The 18493-nt window shown below is 40.7% G+C and overlaps 1 protein-coding gene across 1 annotated transcript in view; it reads left to right on the forward strand.

Moving 5' to 3' along the window:
- LOC113152342 (SH3-containing GRB2-like protein 3-interacting protein 1) overlaps window positions 1–18493 on the forward strand; it is a 61490-nt gene that overhangs the window by 36508 nt on the left and 6489 nt on the right. Inside the window, 17 exon segments of the mRNA XM_026345525.1 lie at window positions 660–723; window positions 1342–1366; window positions 1893–1949; window positions 2460–2523; window positions 3326–3501; window positions 5567–5575; window positions 7005–7016; window positions 8777–8798; window positions 8903–8987; window positions 10014–10099; window positions 10922–11002; window positions 11604–11675; window positions 11873–12120; window positions 12122–12674; window positions 13239–13357; window positions 13507–13660; window positions 18173–18232. Of these exon segments, the coding sequence (XP_026201310.1) occupies window positions 660–723; window positions 1342–1366; window positions 1893–1949; window positions 2460–2523; window positions 3326–3501; window positions 5567–5575; window positions 7005–7016; window positions 8777–8798; window positions 8903–8987; window positions 10014–10099; window positions 10922–11002; window positions 11604–11675; window positions 11873–12120; window positions 12122–12674; window positions 13239–13357; window positions 13507–13660; window positions 18173–18232 (1887 nt within the window).

The raw sequence follows: 18493 nt of genomic DNA on the forward strand, positions 1-18493 counted from the left end.
GTGATCATGCTATTTTTTTTTTCTCCTGAGCTGTAAGAGTTTGTTTCGTAATAGATTAGTCGATCAACAAAACTGTGTTGTCGCTCAAACAGTATAGTATAATTTTTATTTGTAGTGTTTATAAATGTCAACAGTGGGAAATCTGATGACTTATTCAATGACATGTTGACCTGTGCTCTTAGAGGTACCTTCGTGGATGTAGAATGTATTTTTGTTTAATTCCTCAGTTGTTTGTCTAAGTGAGACAAGGACATCCAACTGGCAGTCATATGGTTAATCGGTGCATTACTGATAGCTTGCATGCTCTTTGTAGCATTATGGATTGTACAGTCATCACCTGTGTGATCTAAGCTATTCTTGTTACACTCTTAGCACATTGATTTTCTTTCCAGTGCTTTAGTGTGTTTTCCGTTCCAAAAGGAGTAATTGAGGGTTGCAAGGCCGACGGTGATGACTCTGGATGCATTCTAGTTGTAAAAAGAGTGTTTGCCTTCACATTGATCATGGTCACTCAATAATACATAAAATGTCACCTTGATCTCCTACATGATAGAAGCTGGACAGCTCACCCCATCTACCCTTTAACCTACCTACAGACAGCAGCTTTGGTGTCTCTTTTGGTAATAGTTGACCCTTTTATTTTCTATATTTCTCCTCAGGATTGAAAAAACGTACCAGGAAGGCCTTTGGGATACGGAAGAAAGAGAAGGACAATGACTCCACGTAAGCCCTGACTACCAAACACAGATCACAGCAGTCGTTGCATAGCTTAAAGTATTTACCGTCTTGCTGTGCAGTGAAGCAGAGAGCTGTAAACCCAGAATGTAGTATTAAACTGTCGATGCAAATCCAATGTGACGTGTTTTTATGGATCTCCAACATAATGTGCCAATATCCACCTAACTTCGATTCCGATGATTTATTCATTTTACAGTATCTATCTTGGGTAAAATTGCTGAATTTATGCAAATGCTGCAGAATCAAAAATAGACCATTAACAAGCCAGTTAGATATGTCATGAAGCACTCATTCACCCTGCTGGATGTTTATAAGTGTGATAGTTTTCCAGAGGGTTCAGCCAATTTGCTACTGTACATGAGACGCTTAGAGGTTCTGCACTGTAAATGGTATGTGTGCTGTGATCTCTGCTCACTCACTCTGCTGTGACGAGTGAGTGATTTGTAAATGAATAAGTGTGTGAGAGTAGTTATGTGAAAAGGTTTCTCTCTGAATGCAGCTTTTAAACATTTCAGTTGCACTAATTAGCACAGCACTTGATTTCCAAACGAAGAGCTTACATGTTAAGTAAATTTTATTTTCTCCTTTCATTTTTTCCCACAGGGGGTCCCCAGACAGAGAAGGGGGTGTAAGTAGTTCAAAATATTTAATATATTTTTGTCATTTCATTTAATTCATCTCTGAATTAGCCTTCATACAGTGCATACAGTCTATTACTGCAGGAAATACATTATCATTTTGTGTGTGTCTTTTTCACTTGCCAGGAACCCCAGGAGGTTGAATCGGTACTTAAGTCAGCTGTAGTCCTTCAACTAGACTTTTCTGTAGAGTAGTGTAGTGTAGTGTAGATTAGTTATACAGTAGATATGATGAAGAGACCTGCATCTTGAAATATTATGAAGCACTGTTGGACTATTTGCAATATGTTGGATGATCAACAGATTAGAAGTAACCCAGCTGTTAAATTTATGTTTGTAAAAACATTAGGGTTTGACCATCTGAGGAGTTAGATAATAAAATGCACGTAACAAAAGAATTAGAGTCTCCTCAAGGGAATAGTTTGACTGTGTAGTTGCTAACATAGAGACCCATGCAATGTAACTGCAGTGTGCTGTGGGACTTCATTCTTTGTCTTTGTTTCTCTTTAAACTCAGAAGAAAACCAATGGGGCCCCTAATGGCTTCTATGGTGATATTGACTGGGAAAGATATGTAAGTAAAACCCTCAAATACAGGATAATTATTATAAACTGATTTCAAACAGTGTTTCAGGCTGGTTGGCACCAATTCAACTCACTAAGCCTGCTGCTTTGTTTTGATCTGCATGAAGGGATCCAGTAGTATTGATTCATATTACTGTAAAATCAATGTATTATTGACACATTAGTGAACATACTGTAGCATATTAAAAGTGATTACCAGGCAAGGGCTTTAACTACTATGATCTATTAGCTTTATTGCTTACAATTTAGATTAGGATCATGACTCTGCTAATACATATTTGGTCATGTGTCAATAACCACCAAATGGAGCATTTGTTATTACCGGGAGTCTCAGTGTTATACATAACCGTTGTGTGTCAGTTGGAAATTTAACTTCACTGAACCTGTGGCACTCTATGAAGCAGCTGTTATTTACTTATTTCACTTGTATATACAGTTACGAGTGTATTAATGGTAATGTGACACAAATATCTAAACATACTGACTATGTGTGTTTCAGAACTCTCCCGAGGTGGACGATGAGGGCTACAGCATCAGACCTGATGAGGAATCACCAGAAGGAGATATCCTCAGCACTGCTTCGTTTGACAGAATAAATCTGTCTTATTTTTTATGCCAGTTTACTTTGGCTTACTAAAAAAGGATACACTGCATTGTTGGTAAAAGCTTTGTAAACTGTGTTAATATAGAGATCAGTTTTTGTAGTGAAACTCATTGACAGAAGATGAATAGTTCTTCATCCTGTTCATGCCAAATTAGCGGAGATAAAAAATAATCAGATTACCTCATGTTTTACAGAGAAATCCTAAAAAAAGACTTCTTGACGTACAGTGGTGATAAAGTACGTCAGCTGCTTAACAATGGGTATAAACATCCAATTAACGAAGATCTAAATAAAGCAAATAAGGCTCAGCAGTGTCGCAGAAGAAGTCATTGATGATTGAAAGGAAGTCGCCAAACGTTTGTGGAAAAATTCAACAACCTGGTAGTGAAGTATGAAATCTTAGCGTCCCCTTCCTGTATGAGAGATCAAAAGCAAAATGATGACACAGCACGAACTTTCGCCAACAGCTCATAACCCTCCGATTGGTCGTTCAAGGCTGCGTTGTTCCCACCCTTATAGGAATTTTATTTTGAAATATTAACATCTGTCTTTCATCCATCCAGTGTTTTAAGAAAAAATCTGAATTCTGATCTATTTAAACAGTTGTGGACTACTTAAGTCTCCTTGAAATATAGTTTCTAAATATAATTAATTTTTTATAGTTACGTTTTTGAATTCCAGACAAATTATATATTTTGTTTATTCATATAAATGCTGGACTGTTTGACTTTGGAAAGCTTTCCTTGACTCTACTTTCTCACCTACCACCAAGAAGACCCATTTCTTCTCCTCTGATGAGTCAGAAGAAGAGGAGGACCACAGGAAAAAATTTAAAATCAAGATCAAGCCGCTGCCGGCTGACTGTGTCGTGGTAGAGCCCTCAGTTGACTTGCTTAAAGCCTCCATTGGAAACATAGCTCTGTCCCCGTCTCCTCTGGTGAGTACGCCTACCCTCTCACTCCTGGTTCCATTAATGGAGAGCGCTGTTTAGCTTGTTAGAACATGCATGTGCGAACTATTCTTGCTGCTTATCTTCACCATCTTAAACTGCCTTTTAATATATAAAACCAGATCTTTTACTGTATGTGCATGCATGTGGCTGTGCATCTGTGTACATGCTGTCTTCAATATGTGATTGTTTCGACTTGTTTTTTCCCACTCAGATACTGCATGATATTGTGTGAGTGCTAGTATCTAATGAGCTGCCACCGTGATTCATAATACATATTGTACTTCAGCCTACCTACAGTACTGTTATTGAGGGGTAGTGATGAGACTCTAGATGGGTCACTGTTTCACTTTACTTGGTTCTGTAGATGACAGCAGAACAACAGGTCCAGTGACCTCACAGTTCTCCTGTTTAGTTTGGTGTTGTTTCACAGAAAGTAGATGTCCCGTCACAGCACAAACCATCTGACAACTGTGAAATAGAAGGGTGTGAAGCTCTTGTTTACAGTGATGCAACTCAGCCAATGAGTCCAGATTCATGCTCACATGCCATTAGACAGCCTGTAATTAGCAGTGGGACTCCAAAGCGGACTTCTGCATCCTTCGTCTTTTAATTCCTACCTATAATACATATGTTCTCCAGTGAGGACAGGTGGCTTGGGTGTCTACTTGAATAATTCAGGTAGGAAAGTGGGCACAATGAGGCTGTGTGTAGGTTTGCTGTACAGCGAGATTGCTTGTGGTCATTTGAGCTTCAGGTCTTAATAATTCAGTCTAGAGTCCCACTGACTCTGAACTTGATCAGGTGTGCACGTCTTTTCATGCTGCTAGTGGCAGTGAGCATGTGTTTGTTATAGGTAATTTTAGGGGGCCACTGTTTATTTTAGCCTCAGTGATGGCGTGACAATCCTCTCTGGGAAGGACTTTATCTCTGCTGGAGTCTTCTAGGCGTTGGCAGGTCTGACGGGACCTGGTCACTGGTCGCAGTATAAAAGCTGGTTGCGGTCAGTTAGTCTCTCTTTTCCCCTGCCTTCCACCTTGGTTGGTTTTGTTGTTTGATTTATCTTATAAATTGGATTAGTTTGACATTTTAGTTACATAAACCAAATACAGTATATTTATTATAACTTGTGTGTTGTCCCCTCTTTTGTCCAGCTTTAATCCGGGCTGTCACAACTGTCATTTGGCATTTATAGTTCTTCCATGAGGGCTATGATGCATGAAAATAAGTCCCAGTAGTAGTGTGACAGATTTGCTTTGAAGTTGCTCTGGATTGTGATGTTGAACTGGATGTATGGGTATTTTTTTCTTAGACAAATAAATTGAAACAAGTTTAACACCTTCTTGAAACTTATACTGTATGGCCCTCTTAGGTTACCTGAACATTTACAAAGATCATAGCATTGCAATAACTGGCCTGTAACTATGAACTATTGAAATTAGCGTTGTGTTTGCCCAGACAGAGCTAACACATAAATTACATGAGTCACACGGTTACTCCCAGTCCTTTTCCCTGGCAACTGTACGACTGACAATGAAATGGTCTGATGAAAACAGGAAGATGGGCCAAATATTAACTGACCTCCAGAGACACAAACAGTTAGTTTTAAATTTCTGACTAATGACTAATCCGGTAAAACTATAATAATAAACAATAATTATATTAAAAACAAGGCCTGAATTATTCATACAAACAATTGTTTGTTATACGGACATGATATTGCAGGTTAACAGCTTATTTAACATAAAACCTTCACCAGAATACTGTCTTCACATTATGTGAAGGTATGAAATAGGTGATGTGTAGGTGGAGGGATGAAGACTTGACTGAATGCAGAGAACAGCCACCGGGATAAGCCAGCTCTGCATTATCTGTCTGTATTAATGATTACAGTTGATGTAGATGACTGCCTGCATTTACAAAGATGCTTTGCACTGCAATGTTAATATACTTTCCCCACTAGTTCTCTAACTATCCCATCCCTCTTTTCTTTTTATTTCCCTCTTATCTCTCATAATTTGCTGCCCCTATTGATGATGTTAACCTTTTGTAGAGGACTCCGGTAAGCATTTTTTTATATTTATTACTGTTTTGTTGATACTATTTTCTTTTATGTTGCTTGACTGTTAATTTTTTCGCCCCTCTTCATGCAGCTTACTTATAAATGCATTTGCTCAGAAATTGCTCATGTTCTATGTTACTGGAAATAAGCTAGTCACATCTGAAGCAATATAGATAGCCAGAGTGTAAAAACTGCATGTGGCCAGCCTTATATGATTTCTCTTTCAGTGTGAGCATGTTTCACTGTGTTGCATACAGCCAGGCAGAGTATGTGCCTGTGTGTGACTGCACAGCATGCTTATGACATATGCAAGTTGTTTCATTTTCCTTGGTATTAGAGGTCTGTCCTCTCAGTTCTTTCCGCTGACTAAGACATCTTAAATCTGATTTTAATTGGTTCTGGAGTCTTGAGCTTTCAGTTCTCAGTGCAAATAACAAGGCCACAAGAGGTAAAGGAGGTGAGGAAAAGGTCAGAGAGATCAAGTTGAGTTCAAATGTCAGGTCTCAAAGAAAAACAAACATCTTAGTTTTATGATGGTAAGAGCTGGCTCTCTGTGCATGTTGGTCTGCACGGAGAGCTCCCTCAGGCGCTGTCAAAGTCACATATGAATTATCACAATAACAAAATGTTTAATACCTAGCACCTTCCAAAACCAGGGTCACATACTGTAAATCAAGATTAGTAGTAGATACAGGCTAAAAGGTCACTGTGACAGAACACTTCCTGTTGCTCTTCCTGTTTACATCCAGCAGAGAGACACTGAGTGGTTATGACAAACTGTTCCTGCATCAGTGGGTCCAATAAAATGATTCTTTTCCACCAGCATGTCCCACCCCCTCGTTGCATCGCTTTAATCACTCATGGCTCACTGCACAACTGGAACAAGCACAAGAGCGAGGGATGGACAGAGAGAGGACTGATGCAGAGGCTGATGTGACGCAGGCAGATGAAGAGATTTGTGTAGAAATTAAAGGGACCAACACAGCATAAGAGGGGTGGAAATCAGTTGAAAATCAGAATTATGGGATGATGGATTGCTGCAACTTTACAGTGTATTTCGGATGATGTCCAGTCATAAACGGGTTTCACACATATGAGAAATTTGAGCAAATATCTTCATTAATCTGAATTAGTCATCCTCGTCTGTCTACACAACCAGTAGCCACATTATACAGGATTAAGTGACCTACAGTATTTGCAGTTATGCAGTCTAAAATCCTTAGACTGCGTAACGTTTCACAGGATATTTTTCACAAAATCGAATACAAATGTCCCATAATGCACTCTTTCTTGCACATCTTCGGGCACATCCTCAGAACTGACGAGCCAGGTCAAATTTCTTCTTCTCCAGATGCTCATGATATCTGCTTTACTGATTTGTTACTCTCTGACCAGGTGTCTCTTCTCTCTTCCTTTTTGCTGGTCACAGAAACGTAGTCCGGTAAGTGTCCTTTTTCTTCTGACTCCGTGGGGTCAGGCTTAATATGTCACATGCCTTTTTGCTTGCCACTTTGTCCTTGGGGTCGGTTGAATAAGACTGAAAATACGTAGAAGGGTTCAGTTGCCGAATGAATGAGTCAAACCTGTTAAATAATTTGGTTTGATGTTAATATTTAAACATTTATATACACTCATAGAGATGGAATTCCAGATTTTCATGATCCCTACTGTGCTTGTGTACTTTTTCCCATCTTGAATGGCTTCATGCTTGGTCTCTGTAGTGGGAGAAAATTTGCACTTTTGACAGCTGGGCCCTTTGATGTCTTAGTTTAGTCACTCCACATCATCGTGTCTTCTCATCTCCTCCCGTCTCCCTCTCTTCTTATTCTCACTGTCCCTCTCTTGGTGAATTCATACATATGCTCACATACAGATGGGTGTTTTAGGATCACAGCTGGAGAGGCAACTGTGATGGAGAGGCAACGCTGTTTGTAGCGTTGCCTCTCCATCAACAAAACCTCTTTCTCTCTCATCTTCCATCTTCCAACTTTATCATTCTCACACCTTCCCTGGTACCAAGAGTGTCTTCTGAAGATTTTAGAAGCACGTTTTGAAAACTTTTCTAATATTTTTGATTTTCACAGTACAAACCGCTGCTCACAGTACAATTATTTAACTCACTGAAGGTCACGGCAGGTGTGCATTTTCTGGACAGTGTTATATTCTTGTATATTAGTGACATTTATTGTTAGAGCTTTACATCCTGTTTTTAATTAACTGTTTTCCTAATTATTTTGCTGTTCCATCTGATTAAGTTGCATTTATCACAACTCTCTCTGCGTTTACATGCACTTAAGTAACCAGATTACTCAGAGAAACCAGGTTTCTCAGTAATCGGAGAACAATTTTATATGCACTAAAGAAACCTGGTTACTGGAAACCCCTATAAAGATGCAGCAGATGAGTAACATGATTTCCCTTCCACCATTGGATTATTTTTGAAGCATGGTTCACAGACGTTAACTGTACAGACACAGAGATTGTTTCCTCTTTTTTTTTTCGCTATATGTGTGGCGAGGTCACTGACATCACTGTGAGAGAGACACAGAGGCGGTCAGAGCTCTCGTTTTACAGAGCAAACTGTCTAGATGTCTAACACACTTTGTGTTGGCTTCAGTTTTGGTCACATTTGGGTGGACTTAAAAATGAAGGAGCATCTCTCTTGTTTGATGATCTCCCTTTTCATCCATTCAAATCCAGTTTAGTAAATGGCTATTTTAAGTAACTCGATATTACTGGTCGATGCAGGTATGGAGGACGTGACACCTCACGGACACTGCAGGCCCGCTCGTGCATTGGGAGCCAGTCAAAGCATGAATCTTTCATGTACTGCAGTGTGTGTGTGCGTGTGCGTGTGCGTGTGCGTGCGGGCGGGCGTGCGTGTGGCATTCTGTAGGTATTCCTTGAATCCTCGTGGACTTTTCTAGATATTGGGAATAAAAAATAATCTTGTTTAGTCCTCCTTTTTATGGGAATGACAATTTGTTATTTCATTAAAACACTGCTTGACTTTTCATCTGGGCAAGCGAGACAATACAATGTCATTTCAACTACACCTGTTTGTTTGTTTGTTTGTTTGTGTGTTTGTTTGTGGAGAAGAAATTGTCGAATTGTCAGATAGAACTGGATTATTTTATTCTTTAACTTTTATTTGTGTTTATTTGGTTTTTACATTTCACTTGTCTTTTTTTCACGTTGCAGGGTTTGAAAAGGAACACCTCCAGTAAGTACCAGTCTGGTTGCACCCAACTCACTTTTTAATGATAGTGAACTAAGAATGTGATGAAACAGTCACAAGTTGTAAACAGATTTAATTTGTGTTTTCAGGTGAGGAGATTGCCAGACCGAGACGAGTCGTCGCTTCTCTACCTGCTGTGGCTCCTACACCCGCTCCACCGCAGCAACCCCCCAGGTGTGTGCTTCACTGTTAGCTTACAGGGGTGCAGACAAGCCAAGGAAAATATAGGTGCTCTGTGTATCATTGCTGCTCATCTCTTCTCTAGTAATTTACTGTAAATTGTTTGAGAAATGGTTGATGTCTGGTTTTATTTGGATGGATTAGAGTCGAATGCAGCATCGAGCTAAGAGAGCTAAGAACTATGGTGGTCATAGCATTGTCTCATAAGAATTTCAGTGTTAAAATGTTGCATGTACTGTTGCTCAGTTGAAATCAGAAATTGCACATTGACTTTTAAATGTCACCATCAAGCCTCACCAGGACTCTTTGCAAGTTTTTTCAGAGCTGTCACTGTTTATCTGCCCAACAAAACTGTTATGTGCCTTGACTTTGGGAACGTAATCCCAGGGTCTTCTAGTATTAATACTTAAAACAGTGCTTATACTGAGGTATATGATTGTTTTCATTCTTATTTCTCTACATATGACAGGGTCTTAAGTCATATTATATGACTTTGTGACGCTTATTTTTAGTGTGACATGTGTTTGGTGGATGTTGGATCTTTTTTTCTGTTCAGTGTATTTAGTACATCAGAAATTGCACAGATGCACACGAGTCAGGTGTGAATGTTTTCTCCGGTCTACATCTGCAGTCATTACAAATGCTCTATAAGCTCTTGCACTGTGACACTCAATATGCTTTTAGTCATTTGTCTGAAAAAGATGAACCTCAATATTTGCATGTAATATAGTTTTTTCTTCCATTTGGTTTAAATACATTGATTATAAGTCTCCTTGGATAAATATGTGTGCCTAATTAATCTTTCCTTTTCTTAACAGACACGTTTTTATAACCTGATGATTATAAATCACATCCCAAAATTTTGAGATTTAATAAATATCTATCTTTTAAATCAGTTATGGGTTGGTTGGTAATGTGCTCACACTCAGTCACTTTACATGTAGATAATCCTTGTAATTGTCATGATTTGATGTAATTGTGATAAATTGTCTCTCTTATATTGTCCTTCCTGTGCCACAGCAATCAGCAAACTCCAGGTCCTGAAGACACCACAGCCTTATTTGGGCCTCCTTTGGAAACTGCCTTTGGAGAAGAGAAAACTGAAGGTAACTTACTCCACACACTTTCACTGTGTGTTTCTGTCTTTTTATGTTTCTCTGTGTATGTCTTTATATGTATTGCTTCTTAGAATATGTTCTTAACAGTAACTTAGTTTTTTTGTTTTTGAAATGTCAGCAACACAATAAAACGGCTTCTTGAACACACAGTGTCTTTCTAGGGCTGTCAGCTCAGCCCTGCTTGGCTGTTGTAGAAGATTCTCTCTCACCCTTCCACTTACCCTTTCCTCTGACATCATTGTTCTTCCTATAGGCTCACTGGGCAGTTGTGGATTCAGTCCATCTGCCTTTGCTAAGGTCAAAGTTTAAATTGGCACTCAGAGGTCCTGATCATGTGCACTGTGCAGCTTGTTATTATGCAGAGTCACTTGCTCCCATCCGGTCTAATGGGATTTAGTGATGCAGGCTTTGGGAGAGCTCCCAGCTGAAGAGTAAATGCCATGTTATGCCATGTTGTGCCATGTGCATAACTAACATCAGCGCTGCACAAATTCTTTTTGTTAATTGTGTAATTTATACATTTAATTCGAGTAATTAGTGATTGGCTCTTACTGACAATACATACGACATACATACAACACTGAACGACAGTACTGTAAGATGTTTGTTTTCTATTGCCTGTGCCATATTTATCAATGAATGTTACCAAGAAAGTTAGAAACTCTAACTGTAGAATATACAATATAATTAAACCACACCACAAGTTGCAGCCTCCATAACAATTATGAAGTTGAACCAATCTCTGAAAGTGAGAAAACATGACGTGATTTAATGCCCCTTACATGGCTTGTTCTATCCCCCTAAACTTAGTGGTTCTGTCTGAGTCTGATGCGTGGGGGACTTCTCTAACAGAGCCTGAATCCTCTTTGACAAGATCCTTCCCCACAGGAAGTAAGTTTTATAATTCCCCACGTATCGTGCTGCACTTCCTCTTCTCCCTGGAATGATTGCACAGACCCATCAGCTCACCTCATGAACATCTCCATTACTCGACTAATGAATGCCTGCAGTCGATCAAACAATGCGATGACACTCTTTTCTCTATAATGCTGGTAACTTGTTTCATTTCATCAGCCATTTCTAAACCAAAAGATCTGGTCTTGGTTTAAGTTTATATGGGTAACCTGTTTTCCATACTGTGCCAGCCCCTGCACCCTGTTTGCCTTCTCCTTGCATTTGGCATAGTGATAACTGAACGTGCTGTGTTGCATGGTTTATCGTTTGTGGGATGATCCCTTATCCTCAAGGTCTTGTGGATGTATTTGTTATTCTGAAGTAATACCTGTAAGGTCTGTACCTAAACTTTTGTCTTTCTGAAAAGTTTACCTTAAGTAGAGACTAATCTATAAAGCTTTTCTTCTTATTTATTACAGTGCCCATTGTAAGCTGTGATGTCAAAATCTGAAATGACTTAAATTACAATTTACTTTCTATTAACCTTGCCTATTAGTGAGTGTACTTCTTCATTGTTACTCTTTTGACATTGTTTCAGCTCCACCTCCACTTCCACCCAAGAATGTCCCAACCTCTCCCCCACCTTCTGGTGCTCCCTCTGCAGGTGCAGGTAAGAAATCTTCTTATCTATTTCTGCCTCATCAAACCTTTCACATTTGATCTCAGTAGCTTCTTCATCCTTTGAGATTTCTTTCTCTAATTTTCTCCGTCAGTTTACTTCTCTCTGTGATATTCTATTTTCCTGTGTAAACCTGAACACCTCAGCAAACGGAGCCTCTGATTGGTCACTGCTTGGCTGTGTTTCAGAAGTGTCAACGGAGGCAGACGGCTCCACCAGGAAGCCTTCAATAGCAGACTTGGACAACATTTTTGGCCCAGAGGAGTCTCCCTCTGCTGGTGACAATGCAGGCGACATGTGGGTCTGCTTCAGTGAAGAATCTGACCGGTCGTCTCTACCCAAGGACCCTGCACGTCCGCTTCCCTGCTCCCCACCTCCTCCAGAGGAACCAGCACCTCCGTTACCTGTCTCCCCACCTCCACCTGAATCCCCTGCCCCCCCCCTTACCTAAATCACCACCTCCACCAGAAGACCCTGCACCACCTCTTCCTACCTCCCCCCCTCCAAAAGAAGACAATATTTCACCCCTACTGACCTCCACACCTTCCTTAGAGGAGCCCTCTGCACCTCCTGTCCGCTCAGGTCCACCGACGCCTGAAGACCAAAATCCTGTCGCGCTGGCCACCTCACCACCCCCTGCACCACAAAAGGAGCTTGCATCTCCTCCTCCTTCCTCTCCCCCTTCTATTAACTCACCCACTAGCGTCCCTACAGCTTCTGCTCCCAAAGCAAGCACCCCCCCAGCTGTGACACCTCCTTCTGAGGAGCCTGCAACACGTTCCATCCCCCAACCCCTGGTTCTGTGTAAAGACGAGCCGCTCAAGAATACAGACTCCACCCAGCCCAAAGACGACGGAGGTGAAACTGTTAACTCGCCCAAAGATGCTGGTCAGGGGAGCCGGGGCACGCCTCCCCCACCTCCTCCCCCCACATACAGGGCAGTGGTTTCATCACCTGGTCCCACATCTGGAGCTGGTGGCAGCAATAGCGGTGAGCAGTTCTTAATTATAACTAGAAAGTTATTTTTTAATCAGTGGAAACTTATTTTCAGTGCCCTAAAAATGACTGAATCAGTCAGGTGACTATTAATATTAATAGCATCCATATGATTTACTTTAGGCTGATTGTACAATCTGAACTGTTTGCAAAGTGGACCTTTATTCCTCTGTTTTATTCTTTGAGGACAGGTCATGATTTGGCCTATTTGGATGTAGAGCAGCATGCTGCTTCAGAATTGTCATGTTAGCAGAGGCTTCCCTTCTGACTCATAGGTAAAAGTCAGTCTTCACTTATTAATGCAAGTACTGTGTTGTCAGTTGACATCCAGCCCTGTCAGCATCACTGAAAATACTTGTGAACATTTCAAATGTTTCTTATGCCATCTTTTCATGAGCCAGAACCCCAAACACAGGCAACATGGTCTCAATACACATGCAACTGAAAAAGTAAATTTAGTTCACACAAGAAAGCATGACTAATAGCTGAGCACAGACTGAAACAAGCTCTGTAGTAACTGGAGTAATTTTTTTATGGAGTGTGTGTTCTCCTTTACAGGTTCCTCTTCACCGGTTCGACCTGCCACTCCTTCGTCAGTCGACCCCACGCCACCACCACCTCCACCTCGCCCACCATCACGGCCCAAACTTCCTCCAGGAAAACCCAGTGTAGATGCGGTAAGATCTGCCATGATCAGAGCTTTTAATTGTTATTCTAAAATATGATTAAAGATACCATCACAAAATCCTAGCAGCAAAGGAAAATGTACAAAAACACCCAGCTGCTTTTTTTTCCTCACTCTTCTCTTTATCCCTGATATTTTCAGAATCGTCCATTCAGCCCACCAGTCCACTCAGCCAGCCCCCCACCCATTGCCCCGTTGGCACGGGCCGAGAGCACCTCCTCCATCTCTTCGACAAACTCCCTTAGTGCCACCACCACCCCCACTGTCAATAAAGAGCTCTCCGTGTCTGTGTCAGGTGTGTGCACCATCAGCCATCACTAAGTTGCACAGCCTGTTGTCTGACGGCTGTGATCACAGGGGCTAGTAGCCATAGCTTAACTTATCTGCTCATCTCTAATATTAAAAGTTAATTATTGATTGTATGCACTGGCCTTGTCCTTCTTGTACTCAGTTTCTGTGGAATGAGTTGGGTACAGACATGGACCACATTATTGGCACCCTTCCCTTAAAAAAAAAAACCCACAAAGGTCGCTAAAATAACTTGAAACTGGCAAAAGTAATAATAAATAAAAATTTACAAGACATTAGCTCATGAATATCAGACATTGCTTTTGAGTTGTGGTTCAACAGAAGTTTTTTAAAAAAAGAAACTAATGGCAAAAAAACAAAACAAAAAAACCCTAGAAAAGATATTCAATAATTTGACATGTTAAACTAAAGTGTGTCCTGTAATTAGCATCACAGGTGTCAGAAAAGTGGTCACTGTGCTGTTTGGTATCATGGTGTGTACCACGCACAACATGGACCACAGAAAACTAAAGAGAGAGTTGTCTCAGGAGATTAGAAATAAAAACATGTAACATAACTAACATGTTAAAGGTAAAAGCTCTAAGACCATCTCCAAGCTGCACATATTACTCAGAAGTTTAAGGACCTGTGGCCATAAGAGGAAAAGTGATGACAAATTGAGGAGACAGATAATACCCATGGTAACAACAGAGCCCAGAACAACTTCCAAATACATTAAAGTTCAAGGTACATCAGCATCAGATCACACTGTCAGTCACTGTTTGAGCCAAAGTGGACTTAATGCTTTGTCACAGGTCATGTTTCCTCAGGATAATGACACCAAACACAGCTAAAAACACCCAAGAATGGCTAAGAACAAATCATTGGTCTGTTCTGAAGTGGGCTTCTACGGGTCCTGGTCTAAATCATATTGAACATCTGTGGAAACAGCTGAAACATGCAATCTGGAGAAGGCAACCTTCAAACCGGAGACAGTTGGAGCAGTCTCACTGACAGTTACAGAAATCACTTGCTTTCGGTGATTACCTCAAAAGGTTGTACAACAAAAAAATAAGTTAAAGGTGCAGGTTCAGGCCAGTTTCATTTAATTTATTATTACTTTTGTCAGTTTTAAGTTGTTTTAGTGACCTTTGTGGGTTTTTCTTTCTTTAAGGGAAGGATACCAATAATTTTGTGAACGTCTGTATTTATTTGTTTATTTTGATTTTATTTTGGAAATAGTGACCCAGCAGTTATGGTCCAATACGAGATGAGTACTAGAAATACTTCCCATCATATGTTATTTGGATACTGTACACCACAAAAACATCATGTCTGCACGTAAGTTGTTACCATAAAGCACATATATAAGACACAGCTACAGTAATTTTATGTAGGGATTTACTGTATTTAAGTAAAAGAATACAACTTTGATGCAATAAGTTATTAACATAAATATTGTGTCTGGTTTAGGTTCAGGCAGGCTGACACATTCATCTTTACGCTCACACACACACACACACACACACACACACACTCACTCAGTAAGAGTGGGAGGTGAGAATGTGAAGCATGGTGTTCATTTTAATGTGCAAACATTCTCAGCAAACCTTCCTTTAATGAATTAATCACACAACAACTGTTTATCCTCCTTGATGTAAAAGTCAATAGTGAAGGATTCTGCAGTGTGGAGTTGTGAGTGGTTAATAACAAGCCTCAGTAGACTGTAACATTACTGAGAAATAGTAGATTAAAATATACATACTCTAGAGGCAGCAGCAGTTACAGAACAACTCGGAACAGTCGCAGGTTGAAGGTTGTTTTTTTAACATTATTATTAAAATAGTAGAAATTATTCAATCGGTAAGACTTTAGTTAAGTCTCTAAAACAGATAATGATCCATCACACAACATCATTTATTCATGGAGAACATTGTAATTATAAACAGTCCCTTGTCCAGTTCCACAGTTCACTGCTTTGAGTTTGACATTGTCATCACATCTGCGTTTAAAATTATTCATTGTTTCATTGTTTAAGTTTTTTCTTCAGATTCTTTTTCATAGTTTGATCTCTTTTTCTGTTTTGTTTTGCTGTTTGTCTCTTTATTTCTCCTTTGCCTTGTCAGAAGACGATGCTTATGTAGACAAACTGCCCACGTTTGAGAGACACTTTGATTCATTTGCAGGTATAGTAATGATCCCCCTCAGAGGCAGAGAAGGGGGCTGGTTGGGGAACGGGTTGTTTGAGTGGTCCTTTGTGAGTTTTCAGTCTGTTTGATGCTCTTTACCCACAGTGCCCTTTGACATCAAAGGGTAAAGGCCATCACTGAATGTTTTTTTACTTTTCTCAAATAATGGCAGGCAGGCATTGGGACAGTGGGAACAGATCTGTTTTCCCCATAAAGACACAATGTCAGTATCATGATCCTAATACCTACCTGAATGACTAGTCTACTTCAGGTTTTGCTCACAGACATAAGGACACAACCCTATTTTCTTTTCAAATATACCAGCACTATTCAGTGATGTTGTCATTATTTTCTTCATTGCTTTACTCTTGCCAACTCATACCTGCCCTTTATTTAAGCTCTTTATTGGTAGGATGCCTTTCGCTCTCTCCTGTGTGCATATATTACTCATTTCCATTCCACTTGTTGCCATCAGACCTAATCATCTAGAAAAATATGAAAGCTGTGTTCACACGAAACGTTGCATCTATTGCATAGCATTTTATTTTGCCAAAAATAAGTTTTACATTGTGCTCTCCTTTTTCCATCTGCCTGCTCGTGCAACTTTTCTCTCTATTTTATGACTGTGCACCAGTGGAAGTCTTGCCATGTCACCATGGCAACCTCCTGTCTTTTCTCTTGGTGACACACTGTGTGTGTGTGTGTGTGTGTGTGTGTGTGTGTGTGTGTGTGTGTGTGTGTGTGTGTGTGTGTGTGTGTGTGTGTATAGTCACTGTCAGTTACCTCTACTGTGAGTCTGCACCACAAGAGTGGATTTGAGTGTTTGTGTGTTCAGCGAGCATGTCTGAAGAGCTCCTTATCTGTCGGCCCTTGAGGTCCATATTGTCTGTCTTTCTTTCTCTCACACACACTCAAACACACACTCTCATGCACACTGTCAGATCAGAGCTGCAGCTTACAGAGTCGTTTGAAGTCTGGCATGAGAATTAGACCGAATTAGGCAAACACCAGCTGTTTGGTATTCATGTCATCCTCTCTCTACCGCTGGAGTGGCACGACACAGCCTCAAGCTCAACCAGTCTCCACTGGCCATAAAGCCTCCATCTACTCCCACACTCGACCCCTGATGCCCACCTTTCACACCTGTCACTCATGCACCCTCAAGCCATATAGAAGAACAGCCCCATTTGAACATCCTTTTGTTTTCTCCATAAAACTGCTCTCATCGTCCCATCACTTAACAACTCACTTTCACTGCTGGGACATTGCAGCACAACTATAGTGTCGACATGCCAGCTCTGCCATGATCATTTCCACGTCGTCAGTGTTTGTTCAAACAGACTCACTGACATGATATAGTGTTTGACACTGTGCACGTCTTGTCATTGCTTCTTTTTTTTGTAACAGTTAAGTTTTTTATATAGTAGTGTTAAATTTAAGTTGTCTTTTCTTTTTTGCTGTTACTGTATCACAGTTTAGGGGCAGGATTATCATAATTTAAGTTTAAATATAACTTTTGTTAAGACACAATTTAAGCTAGCCTAAACTCCATTAGATGCCATTTTTATTGATAAATACAACACCAAAGCTAAGCAACACTCTCTGAATATGCTTAAGTTTGGTTCCCATGAAGCTAGATGTCAGCTTGGCCACCAGGTATTTTGAGGAATCCACTTTCATAGTCTCTGTCCTGACCCAGCTGTTGAAATTGGGACAAAGTATCTGCATCGCAGCCGCTTTCTCTGCCTGCTCTGTGGCCTATCATAGCTACCCCCTGCAGTGTGTGCTGATAGGTGGCAGTCAACCATCCATCCATTTCATAATTTGAGAAGTGACAGACTGGAGAAAAAAGTGATGGATATATACACACAGTACAAATGATGAAGAAAGTCTTTGACAACTGGAGTATCAGCTAGCGTAGCATTACAGGTTTCCCATGTTTTCTTTTGAAGTCAGCGACCAGTTCGAAGGACAGAACACACACAGACTGAGTTGCACCACTGCCAGCCTCCAGCAGCCCCCACTTGACCCTCACTTCATCTTCACCAGTTTTTTTTCTCATGCACATCCCGTCTTACCCATGTTATCATATGTACTGTCCTGGCGCTGTCTCGGACCACTGTCCCTCTTTGTCTCCAGCCTCCACCTCCACGTTTCCCTCACTGTGACGTGTGATAGACCTGCCATGTGAGACTCACGCTACTGTCCTTCTCTCCTTGCCCCTCTCACCCTTCTTCACCCACTTCCCTACCTTTCATCCCTCTTCCTCCTCCCTCCTCCTCATCCTTTTCTCCTGATCCCTCCTTCCTCCACCCCTTGACCCCACACAGAGAATGACCAGCCATCCCTTGTATGGTTTGACAGAGGGAAGTTTTATTTAACCTTTGAAGGTAAGTTTTCTCTGCACCAGGGTAGTGTGCACACACACACTCTTTCAAGGTTCATTTTATGCAAGCTTTGCCCCTCCCCTGCCCTGCCCTGTCTTTCCTCCCTTCCTCTTTCCCTTCTCCTCTGTCACCATAACCCACGCCATGCTAACTCCTGAATGAGCCCCATCATATACAGTCAACTTTATTCTGCCTTCTATTCCTGACATTAATCATTTTGTCATTTTGTCTTTGCTGACTGCCTTTCATTCCCTGAAGAATCAT

Source organism: Anabas testudineus, chromosome 4 (genome assembly GCF_900324465.2).
Source record: "Anabas testudineus chromosome 4, fAnaTes1.2, whole genome shotgun sequence".
Classification (NCBI taxonomy): domain Eukaryota; kingdom Metazoa; phylum Chordata; class Actinopteri; order Anabantiformes; family Anabantidae; genus Anabas; species Anabas testudineus.